At 49.4% G+C, this 12588-nt stretch overlaps 1 protein-coding gene across 2 annotated transcripts in view; it reads left to right on the forward strand.

Annotated features, from left to right (window-relative positions):
- Positions 1-12588, forward strand: part of memo1 (mediator of cell motility 1) — a 65591-nt gene that overhangs the window by 4390 nt on the left and 48613 nt on the right. Inside the window, exons 1-3 of one of the 2 annotated variants that reach the window (XM_038805769.1) lie at positions 1184-1311; positions 1611-1692; positions 10446-10514. In XM_038805769.1, the coding sequence (XP_038661697.1) occupies positions 1299-1311; positions 1611-1692; positions 10446-10514 (164 nt within the window). In that variant the 5' untranslated portion in view covers positions 1184-1298. Of the gene's footprint in view, positions 1-1183; positions 1312-1610; positions 1693-10445; positions 10515-12588 lie in introns of those variants that run through there. The other variant, XM_038805761.1, reaches the window with a different exon arrangement.

Consider the following 12588-nt stretch of genomic DNA (forward strand, 5'->3'; position numbering starts at 1 on the left):
GAATAGACTCAAAGACCCAATTGCTTCCTTCTGTTCCAATATTTCCGAGTTAAGATGGCTTTGAGGACCAGGGACTTGAGGGCAAATTGCTAATGAGGCAGTTCAGATTCATGTCAAGAAGCCTGTCTCCGTGATCCTTAGCTAGAAATGCCTTCCATTTGAAGGGCTGAGGTGAATCCTGCGGACGGCCCACTGTGACAGAAGTTGTGGTGGTGAACGAGGTTTGTTTAGGAGGCATTAGCTAGATGGGCTGTATGGCCTTCCTCCCCTCTGATTGAATTTTATATGATTGAAGTATGACAGTCCATAATGGCACTGTCCTCTCTTTGATGACTTCACACATGTCTGCAGACATGTGCCCCAATTTGGCTGCAGTACTTGGCTGCCAGTGTTTGATAACTTCAGCTATATTTTATGTTTTGTTTTGCCCGTTCTCTCACACAATTTCTGTTGTGACCATAACCATGAGAAATCTAAAGGGATGTAATTCAAAAAGTGACCTCAGGAAGAGCAAGAACATGTAGCAGTTTGTTTGAAGATTGGGATTGTGACATTTTAAAATGGCATTAAAATATACACTTGTACCAAGTATGCACGTGTGCGATTTTGAGTTTTATAACATTTTGGTTTCGTCATTCTCCTGCATACCATGGGGAAACTTTAACTTTTCAAAGGACCTGTCTTCCTTAATATATTTTTAAACATGCCTTATTCCACTTGAGCATTTTTTGATTTATTTGTACTGTTCAGAAGCTCGGTATGCTAATCCTATCCTGCCCTGTTTTGTCCACGTGCCAATTTAAAAGCCAGAGATGATAATGAGCTTATCTTTTTCTCTTCATAGATTCATTCTGTTAGTAGCGAAATCAGGTCAGGCTGTTGGTGTTAGCATTTACTTGACACAGGATCTGTGCTCGGACTTTTTTGGTCTTAAATGTGTAGTGTTGAGGATTCCAAAACTGATGGTTTAACAATATCAATAGCTTACATAGTGCCTTTAATATAAGGTATTTCACAAGAGCCCATATTCCAAAACTCTGATGTGCAAATCCTTGCTCGGACTAAGCCCCTTTTGTCCATCACCTATACTCTCTGACCTACATTAGCTCAGTCTGGCAATGCCTCTATTTTAAAATTCTCAACCATGTTTTCAGATCTTTCCATGACCGTGCCCATCCCTACCTCCGTCAGCGTATGCCCTTCAAGATCTGTGTGCTCCCCCAATTCTAGCCTCGTGCGCATTCCCAGTTATCCTTGTTTCATCGTTGGTCGCAAGCTGCAGTTGTAATCGGAGAAAAATGGATGACGTGGGTGAGGTTTGATGGGGTATATAAAGGATTGCTAGAGGTGTGTTTTAAGTAGGGTGTTAAAGGAGGAGGAGGGGGAGAGATTTACGAGCGAGTGCAGGGCAGCTGAAGGCGCACATGCCGAAGATGGGACAGAGAATGGGGGTGTGCGAGTGTTTGAGGAATCGAGCATCTGTTGAGTGAGAAGAGGTTGGAGAAGGAGTGAAAGAATCAAAATAGATCTCATTTGAAATGTGCAGCCAGAACTTGTGAACAAGATTAATTTTTAAAGCACACCTAGGATCATCTCTTGTCTCTTTGCAGGAGCTCAACTGAACGCACAATTAGAAAGCTGGCTTGCCCAAGCACAACCCACTGGGAGGCCAGCGAGAGCCATCATTGCACCGTAAGTACATCCATTAAACCTGTCAGCAGAGTTTTTAAAGTGACGGCCTTGACAGTAAGCTCACTCCCATGTTTATTCCAAACAAATATGCGGATCCTGTTTTCTGCAGCTATAAAGAAAGAACCTTTAATTATAAAGTACCATTCCACATCACCAGGTGTTTCAGTGTGCTTCACCTCTATTCTATAGTTAAATGTGCATCAACTTCCGCACACAGCAAGCATTTTTGGGGTGGTGTTGGTTAAAGGAGGAGAGTTGACCAGGACACCAGGAGATCTCATGGGCCCTATTTGAATGGTACCATTATAACTTTTGAACCCATCTGCGTAGGTAAATGGGACCTTGATTCGATATCTTTTTTCAAACTGGTTACTGCGGATTTATTAACATTCAGTTTTTTTCATCAAGGTTTTGTTTGAGCAAAACTTGTTTTGTTAGTTGTGATTTTAAGGGGCAATTTAGCGTGGCCAATCCACCTACCCTGCACATCTTTGGGTTGTGGGGGTGAGACCCACATAGACACGGGGAAAATGTGCAAACTCCACATGTAAAGTGACCCGGAGACAGGGTAGAACCCGGGTCCTCAGCGCCATGAGGCAGCGGTGCTAACCACTGCGCCACCGTGCCGCCCCAGTTGTGATGTTCTGGAGGTTGTGTCAGCCTTAGCTCAGTGGTGACACGGTTGCCTTGTAATGCAGGCGGTTGTGGGTTCGAGTCTGCCTCCGGAAAGCTGAGTGTGCAGGCCTATGCCTATGCCCCAGTCCACTTTTGAGAGCGTGCTACACTTTTGGAGACGCTGTCTTTTGGATAAGATGTTAAACCCGAAGCTCACAAGTGTGGCCTGTCTTCCTCCTCGACGGATTTAGAAGGTCCTGTGGCATTCAAAGAAAAGCGTGGGATGCATCCACTCTCCTGGTCAATCCCTCAGCCAACGTTACTAAAGCAGATATCTCTCTGTTTATCTCATTGCTATATATGGGATTTTGCTCTGTGCAAATTGATTCCCATTTATTATAGTAATGTGTAAACTCAAAGTACGTCATTGGATGTGGTGAACTGCCTTGGGAAAGTAATTAAATAAATGTAAGTTTTTTTCGATATGACTGAACCAGTTGTTTGATTAGCTGTTTCAGTTTTTAGTTACTAGTCAAGTAAGTGCCCTGTGGCAAATAGCTACCATTATCACCCTTAACTTGTATTTGAATACAAACCTTTTGCATGAAAAGACAATACAAGCATTCTTAGTTGGTTTCTTGGTTAATCTAAGAATGTTTCTGGTCATTTCAAGATATTTATAAGTGTTTACAACTGTGGGCCAGCAAAAATATCACCGGTTCATTTGTTATAATTTTGTCCTTGAGGGTTTATATAAAGTGCTGTAGTAAGGACGTGCTGATGCCTGTAAACATGATGTGAATTGCTTGCATTGCATTGGTGTGGGCCGTGTCTCTGGGAATGGTTACTGCACTACTTTCGCAGCAGAGAAGGTCATGTTAAGGGAGTGCTGCATTTTTGGAGAGCTCTTCTTTCAGACAAGGCTCTGTGTATCTGCTCACAAATGTATCAAAGATTTACTGGCACAACTTGAGGAAGATTAGGAGTTCTCCTAGTGGCCTGGTCAACATGCCTCCTTAGCCCAAAAGCACCATGTCCTTCCCCACCTAGAAAGACGAGGGCAATTAGTATATTGGAACACCATCACCCCTGCAGGTCACACACCATCCCTACTTGACCATATACTGCCGTTCTTTCATCATGCTGAGCCAACTTCCTAGAACCAAGAGTATAATCACTGATTATAGCAGTTCAACAGGAATGCTAACCAGCACCCCAAGAGCAACTGGAAACAGCCAATACATCCTGTGTATGAAGTTTTAAGAAAATTCAGAAAAGACTTTGTTTGGGCCAGGGACAGGAGGGAAAAAGTTGAGAGAAATTTCCTGAAAATGTAGAGGCTTTTTGGATTTTGTAATCTATTTGCTTCTTTTTACTTGGCCTTGATCTTCAGATATCTTAAACTGCGAAGTTGAAGCTTGGATGTCATGTGAATATCTGCAAAGTTGCACATGTTGAATTATCATTTTAATTCAGCCCCAGGCATTTGGGGCGGGATTCTCCCTATCTGTGCCGTTTGGGAGAATCGCCCTTCCCGCCGGATATTTGCGCGACGCCGTTCCGCCATTCTCCCAACCGGCGAGAACGACGTTATCGAGGTCGGAACCGTGCCCGGAGAATCGCCCGAAGTGCTAAGTCTTGTGGTTTTCCAGGCCCCCTCGCTATTCAGTGGCCCGGAAGGGCCGAAGACCCGACGGCGTGAGCCCAGGGGGGGGGGGGGTTGGAGGGTTGGAGGAGGGGGGGGGGGGGGGGGGTTGGAGGAGGAGGGGGCAGGGGAGGAGGAGGGAGGGTGGGGAGGAAGAGGTGGGAGGAGGGGTGTTGGAGGGGCAGGGGACCTCCATGTTGCGGAGGGGAGGGTTTTTCGCGAGAGCCACATGCCAGCCGGCCTGCCATGGCAGGACGGTGGCGAAGCCACGCCTGCAAGTTGAGGTCATGCTGATGGGCAAAGGCCACTGGCACCGCCATCCCGCGCAGCCGCCCCACCCCACACACAGGTGCCGCAGCACCCAGCTGACGGAGACTACCTCTGGGAAGGGTCAAGGCGACACACGTGCCAGCCCCCGTGAGGGAATGGCCTGCCCACGGTGGCGCAATGAGGAGGGACGGACAAAACTGGGTGGTGGACGGATGCTGTGGGCAGGGGTCAGGGTGTCTGCGTGTCTGTAGTGACACCAGCCAACCGGGACACACATGTATCCCATGGCACCTGGCTGTCGAGGTGTCAATGTGCCATCGTTAAACATGTCTCGAGTATACCGTCACGGCATGCCCTTTGAGGATCTGCCGGACAGGGCATGCAGGATGAGACTCCGGATGAGTAGGGAGACCGTCGCACATATATGCAACCTCATGGCACACCTGGCATCCCGTGGAACGGGGGGAGGACATAATTGGTGTGCATGTCGTCATGCGTCCATCATCGGAGAACAGTGACGTGTTCATGAACAGAAAGGGGACCTTCGCCATGAACATTCAGGTGGTCTGTGACCACCGCATGAAGATCGTGCACGTGTGCGCCCAGTAGCCCGGCAGTGTGCATGATGCCTTTATTCTGGCGCAATCCTTCATCCCCACCATGTACGAGGGACACCACCCCACGGCTGAGGGGCTGGTTGCTGGGCGACAGGGGTTACCCGTTGCAGTCGTGGCTAATGACGCCTATACGGAGGCCACAGACCAACGCGGAGACCCGCTACAATGAGGCCCATGCAGCAACCAGGGGTGTTGTCGAGAGGTGCTTTGGCCTCTTGAAGATGCGCTTCAGGTGCCAGGACCGCTCTGGAGGGGCCCTCCAGTACCATTCAGAGAGGGTCGGCCACATAGTTGTTGTCTGCTGCGTCCTGCACAACATAGCCCAGCAGAGGGGCGATGTCCTGGAGGAGGAGGCACAGGGGGAACCCGAAGAGGGCGACGCATCTGTACATGAGGAGGAGGAGGATGGATGGGGGGGCTGATATGGGCGGGCTGATATGGGCGGGAGGCTGCACGGCGCCACCGGCTTGGCGAGCGAGCACGCAAGGCGTTGATTGCCGCACGTTTCAACAACCGGGGAGGGGCATCGTTGAGCAAGGCACTTGCACCACCGTTCCGCCCAAAAGCACACCCAGCACCCCCACCTCCCCTACCATCCGACAACCGTAGCTCCCACACCACCAAGTTTACACCTGTGGCACAACAGGATGGTCTCACACAATTGCTTGTGTAAGCGGGTGTGATCAGTGCCATGTTGACCGATGACAACCCACTCTGCGATGAGCTGTGAGCTCCGGATCGTTGGACAATGTCTGACTCATGGCCATGTGGGGTAGCTGGCGTCGGTGTTCCGAGGACGACGGGCGGATGGTAGGGGGGGAAACACACAGCCGGCCTCCCCTTTGTACCGAACTTCAACCCCAGTGCCACTCGGTCCCCTTCACGACCCCTCAGGCACTGGACATAGCACAGGGGCATCTAGGTTTGGTGTAGAAGTGACTTTAATCGTAACATTCACATACAAGTGCCCTAGCCCCTACAACTAAGCTGTGCCCTGCAGGTGCCAACTTACTACGTGTCGAACTTCTTTGCCTTACGGGCCGTACCACTACGCCTTGGTGTTTCCCCAGACGGTACAGCAGGAGTGGAGGCGGACTACTGAGACTCCTGCCCTGCGACTTGGCACCCTGTCGGCACGCGTTTCCTGGGGCGGCCCGGCTTGGATGGGCCAGGCTGCTCGGCGGGGCGTGCCGGATAGTGTGGTGCCACCCTGTTCTGCCCGCTGTCCACCAGATGCACCAGGTACAGAGCGGGGAGAGTCCTAGTGTTCAGGGACCTCCTTTGCATGAGTCACCGGGACGGGCCCTAGAACCCCCTCCTCCCTCGGGGAGCCCGATGGCCCCTGGGCCTCACTATGGGACAGTGGTGCAAGCGGAGACAAGCGCCGTGCCACCACCGACACCTGGCCTGCTGGATGCTGGAAGGCGGCCGTCATCCCGTTGTCCACCTCCTGGGTTTCCAGCGCATCGGGTCTGTAGGTGGGTCTGGTAACTCCAGGAACCCGGGAACCGTCTGGGTGGCAGACAGGTGCTGGGGCTGGACTGCCCTCCGATTGTCCAGCCCCTCGGCTGCTCCTACCTCCACCTGCTGTACCGGTTTGACTGTGTGGTGCGCACCAGTCAGTGTCCCAGAAGACTTGTCACTAATGTGCCCAACCGAGGTGAGGGTATCTGCGATGGTAGAGGGTGTGGGCGACAGCAGTAACGCAAGGTCCATGTCCTCATCGAACCCCAGGTCTGGGGTTTCCTGGGTCGAGCCTTGCACCGATGGACGTTGCTCCCCGGCCCATGTGAGCGACTGTCCGGTCTGTCCATCATCTGTTTGGCCGTCCTCTGTGCGTCACTGTCCTGAGTCCCCACCCTCTGTCCGTCACCGTCCTGAGTCCCCGTCCTCTCTTCGTCCGTCTCGTGGCCATCAGTGTCCTGAGTGTCCGTCCTGTGTTCGGCAGTGTCATTTATGTCGGTCCTCTACGCGTCCGTCTCCTGTGGCCCGGCTCTGGAAGAGGGCCCTCCTGTCCATCTTCCTTCCCCTCCCTGTGGGCGGATGGACGCGGACCTGGACGTTGCGGGACGATCGGCGGCTGGCCCTGGAATACACAATAAAGCATGTATCGTTAGACACGCGGAGTCGGAGGGGGGATCAGGGGGTGGAGTGTGAGGGGGGGTGGAGGGGGCAGTGTGAGCGGGTGGAGTTGGGGGGTAGAACATAGAGAAATACAGCACAGAACAGGCCCATCGGCCCACAATGTTGTGCTGAACCTTTGTCCTAGTTTAATCATAGTGTCCAAAATTCTATGATAATCTAAGGGCAATTTATCATGGCCAATCCACCCAACCTGCACATCTTTGGACTGTGGGAGGAAACCGGAGCACCCGGAGGAAACCCACACACACATGGGGAGGATGTGCAGACTCCACACGGACAGTGACCCAAGCCGGAATCGAACCTGGGACCCTGGAGCTGTGAAGCATTTGTGCTATCCACAATGCTACCGTGCTGCCTTTAAGAACAAATTAATCTACACTCCATTATTCTACCATAATCCATGTACCTATCCAATAGCCGCTTGAAGGTCCCTAATGTTTCCAACTCAACTACTTCCACAGGCAGTGCAATCCATGCCCCCACTACTCTCTGGGTAAAGAACCTACCTCTGACATCCCCCCCTATATCTTCCACCATTCACCTTAAATTTATGTCCCCTTGTAATGGTTTGTTCCACCCAGGGGAAAAGTCTCTGACTGTCTACTCTATCTATTCCCCTGATCATCTTATAAACCTCTATCAAGTCGCCCCTCATCCTTCTCCGTTCTAATGAGAAAAGGCCTTGCACCCTCAACCTTTCCTCGTAAGGGGCAGTATGAGCGGGTGGAGTGTGTGGGGGGTGGTTAGGGGAGGAGGGGGCAGTGTGAGGGGAGAATCAGGGAATGTAAGGGGCAGTATGAGGGGGTGGTGTGTGAGGGGGGGTTGGGGGTAAAGGGGGCAGTGTGAGCGGGTGGAGTGTGGGGGGGGGTGGAGGGGTCTGTGTGAGGGGGTGCAGTGAGGGGGGTGGGGGTGGGGGGGGGGGGGGGGGGGGGGTGAGGGTGAGGGGCTGAGTAACCAGGCAGGGGAGTCTCACTTGGTACTGCGCCTCCAATCTGGCATGGCGCTATCTCCCGTGTGGCGGCTCCCCCAGCGAGGTCCAGAGCCCTCTGCTCTTGGACAGTGAGGGGGTGCAGCACAGGTGATCCCCTCCGGTTCTTGCTCACTCCCGATGGTTGTGGGCTGTCTTATCCTGCGGGGGTGCAGATGTTGGCAACATTATGACTTTGGCGGGGGGGGGCTGCATTGGGCACCACGCCATGACAGCTCGCAAGGGCGGTGTGGTGCCCATGTGCCCCCCCCCCCCAACAGTGGGTAGGGAGGGCGAGCGGCACGTTGGGGGGGGGGGGGGGGGGGGGGAACGACTTTCGGGGTACTTACCCTGGCTGCCTTCGTGAGGTCGAGGAGCTTCTTGCGGCACTGCTCTCCCGAGCGTGGGGTGTGCCCCACAGCGATGCCCACATCACGTCAGCTGCACCTGACTGTGCTGGCCACTGCGTCCAGCAGTGTCTCCAGGTCATTGTCTGGATCGCGCACATAAAATGACGCAGCGCCCCATCACCCGGGCGGCGCGCGATGAGGGCGCCGCTCTGGCGCCATGCCCACCGCATTTCTCACGGCCCCGCTGCTGGCCCCTTTTCGGGGCCTGAATCGATGCTGCCGGCGGCCCGTTAGCACCATCGTGAAATGCGACGGCGTTCACGGCGGCGCGGACACTCTGACTCGCCATCGGAGAATCCCGCCCTTGATCTTTCTACGATTTATCATTTAAATAAAATGATTCCGTCACTAAGAGACAGAAAACCAGACCTGGGTAGAAGTTAACATCAGTGATGGTGATGTAGTGCCAGGGTCCAATTTCTGACTTATGATCTGATACTCTGGGCCTGGAAGCCCATCCAACCATGTCCCCCTAGGCATATTTATTTTGCTGTTTTTTTTTTGTGTTTGGATTTCATGGAGCAGAAGGATTTAAAAAATTTGTTCTTGGCATTCTTGCCTTGTTGTTAGAGAAGTCTTGCATCAGAGCATCCAAGAACTATTCATATTCAGCCCCTCTTGTCTGTGCCTATTATTAGAACTAATCCCCCTGCCTTGTGGATTGCTCATTACATGTGTTCTGCTATGTCTGAAATATTTATCCGGTTGTCCAACAAAGGCTGCAATGGTCTCTGATTCAACCATAAAGCAGTTGATCATCCATCACCTCTGTTTATAAAAACCATGTCTCTTAACTTTCTCTCCCCCTCTTGGTAACAGTCATAAATTGATGATGCCTTCTGGGCAGCACGGTAGCATGGTGGTTAGCATAAATGCTTCACAGCTCCAGGGTCCCAGGTTCGATTCCCAGCTGGGTCACTGTCTGTGTGGAGTCTGCACGTCCTCCCCGTGTGTGCGTGGGTTTCCTCCGGGTGCTCCGGTTTCCTCCCACAGTCCAAAGATGTGCGGGTTAGGTGGATTGGCCAGGCTAAATTGCCCGTAGTGTCCAAAAAAAAATAAGGTTAATGGGGGTTGTTGGGTTGCGGGTGTGGAGTGGATACGTGGGCTTGAGTAGGGTGATCATTGCTCGGCACAACATCGAGGGCCGAAGGGCCTGTTCTGTGCTGTACTGTTCTAAATTCTTATTGACTCCTCACCCAGCCTTATACTATTGGTGCTATCAAAATCCAATATGTTTTCATCAGCATCTCCAACACTTAAGCTATGCAATGTGGTTTTTGCAGTAGTCATAGATTTTGCACCATCCTCCACATTATGCTAAATGGTGATTTTGTTACTTCAAGATCTTCCTCCCCCTTTTTATCCACAGCATATAGATAAATGTGCAATCCCAGGATAATATGGGTAGGTTAATTCTGAATTGACTTGTACATGGTGACATTCATTTCCTAGCATCTGTTTATTTTGTAAAACATATTTAAAACTTAATGACCTTGACAAGTCATCCCTGAGTCCACTGGTTAGCCTAACATGTGCATGTGGTGAGCAGTGCTGGCGCACAACCATTAAAAATATTATAAAATAATCTGCCTGTTGTGTCAGAATGAGCATTGTACCTAATAATTTCAAGTGGAGTGAATTCTCCATTAGTTTCTTTCTTACACTTTGAATTCTGACTGCCAAGGGAATATTGAGAAATAAGTTTAACTGAAATGCAATTCATGGTAATTATTGGGGATGTTGTATTTTTCTCCCGCTTCCCTGTCTGTCCCTGAAACAGTCATGAACTGCACCTGAGCCTCTTGTCGATTGTAGCTCCATAACTGCTGCTTAAAGGTGCATCAGAAGAGCTCCCTGATGACATTCCTACTGAATCTTCTTCCCTCTGTGTCAGGAAGTGCTTGGTTTCAACTTGGTCATCTGAGTTAGAACAATGCCCTGCAGAGGACTTGTGGCTCAAAGTCATGTCCTCCCATTCTGTGATACAGGTCCTTATGCTGGCTGGAGACATGTTTATTAGGTCTGTGTAAGATGATGTGGGATTCTGGTGCTCATGTGAACCCCTTCTGTTTTTTTCTTTACAGTCATGCAGGATACACATACTGTGGATCTTGTGCTGCTCATGCTTATAAACAAGTGGATCCATCCATCACGTAAGCGACTCTTAAATGTTGGGCCTTTTTCTCTTAAACAAGGCTAATTGTGAAGGTGAATTGGGTAATGGGCATGGTTAAGTCAATTAAATCTTCCCACATATCAGTGGTGTTCCCCGGGGGTCGTTATTAGGACCACTGCTCTTATTGATGTATATTAGTGCCCTAAACTGGATATGCAGGACATAATACCAAAATATATAGATGACATGAAAGGCAAATGTAGTAAACCATAAGTGTAACAGTATCAGACTTCAGGAGACTGGTGACACGGGCAAGTAAATGGCAGAATAACAAAGAGAAGTATGAAGTGATGCACTTTGGTAAGAAGAATGAGGAGAGAAGTATAAACTAAATGGCAACATTTTCAAGGGGATGCAGTAATAGAGAGAAATGAGATGTAGATACACAAATCAATGAAAAAGGTAGAGCAACTTTCAGTAGCTTTTGAAACCAAGGATCTCCCAAGGAGTACAAAAACAAGGATGTTATGTTAGTCCTTTATGAATTACTAGTTAGGCCCCAGCTGATGTACTGTCCAATTCTGGGCGCCACACTGTAGGAAGGATGTCAAGATCTTGGAGAGGTTGCAGACGACATTTAATAGAGTGCTATCTGGGGTGAGGGACTTTAGTTATGTGGAGAGACTGGAGAAGCTGAGGTTGCTTTCTTCAAAGAAGAGAAGGTTAAAGAGAGATTTGACAGGGATTTCAAAATCGTGAAGGGTTTTGATGAAGTGAAAAATAAACTGTTTCTGGTGACAGATCGGCCAGTCGCTAGAGGACACAAATTTAAGATCGTGGGAAAATTTTGTTTAATGCAAGGATTTGTGAATTGAAATGTTCTGCTCGGAAGATTGATAGAAGCCGATTTAACTAACTACGAAAAGGGAATTGGTTAAATACTTGAAGGAGGGAAACTTTCAGGTCTATGGGAGAAGAGGATGAGTTGTATAGGTCTTTCAAAAGAGCTGGCATGTTGAAATGAATGGCCTCTTAATCTGCTGTATCGTTCTATGATCCATCCATGAAGGAAATCGGGTGGATTACAAACAAGTATGAAAAGGCTTCAGGGGTATGTTTGAGGAGAATTCTGCCTGCAGGAGGGGCTGGGACCAGCCTGGGACAAAGAGAAAACTTATGCAGAGGGAACATATGAACTTAAGAGAAGGAGGATGGTATAAAGAACAAAGGATACGGTGCCATGCGCTCCGTAATGGAAATAGAAAAGGATTTAATTGGGCATCAGGTGGTTGGAAGGGGAGAGGGGGGATTGTAGAATGTTGTAGCCATTTAAAAATGGCTTTAGAGGGTGAGATGTGATAGGTTTTCCAAATTAACATTTTGTCCATGTCTTCACATTCAGAGAAGATCAATATGGTGTTAGAGCAACAGGGAACCGGGAGGTTATTTCAGGAAAGGCAAAGGAAAAGTGTGGACAGAAATTTGCAATGTAGACAATCAGTTTACAGCTCCAGAGCCTTTCCACTCAAAATAAATTTTAATGAGTGTATTGGAGGAGCATTTATTATCCATTCCTGTTTGCCCTGCAAAGGTGGTGGTGAGCCTATTGTCAACGTCATTAAAAAAAACTAATTTATTTTTATTTCCAGATTTAGGAAAAGCCAGAATTCAGGTTCTCAAACTGCTACAGTGGAATTTGAACTCATTCTCTGGATTATTACTTATCCAGAAACATAACCACTGCCATAGCTGTGTAGTCAGTGCTGATTTGTGAACGATAGCAGTATAACCTATCTGACCTAATGGTGTTCCACAATAAAATTACTGAATTGGCAGATCGGGGTTTCTGTGAATGTTCTGCACATTTCAGAATGTGTTTGAAATGACCCCATGCAGGAGGTTAGTTGCAAGGATTGTAAGGGATGGGATTCGAGGCAACTTTGCTTACATGGCTCGGAATTTAGTTGGGACGCAAAGAGTTGAGATGAAAGGAAGTGATGGCAATCTGGGTCCCAAGCGTTTCTATTTAATAATTGATGGTGACTTGTGAAGAAAGGAGAAACCCAAAGGTGGTCTGTGGGTGGATGGCAGATGTGGAGTAAAATGTGAGA

The sequence above is a fragment of the Scyliorhinus canicula genome, chromosome 1, assembly GCF_902713615.1.
Source record: "Scyliorhinus canicula chromosome 1, sScyCan1.1, whole genome shotgun sequence".
In the NCBI taxonomy this organism is placed as follows: Eukaryota; Metazoa; Chordata; class Chondrichthyes; order Carcharhiniformes; family Scyliorhinidae; genus Scyliorhinus; species Scyliorhinus canicula.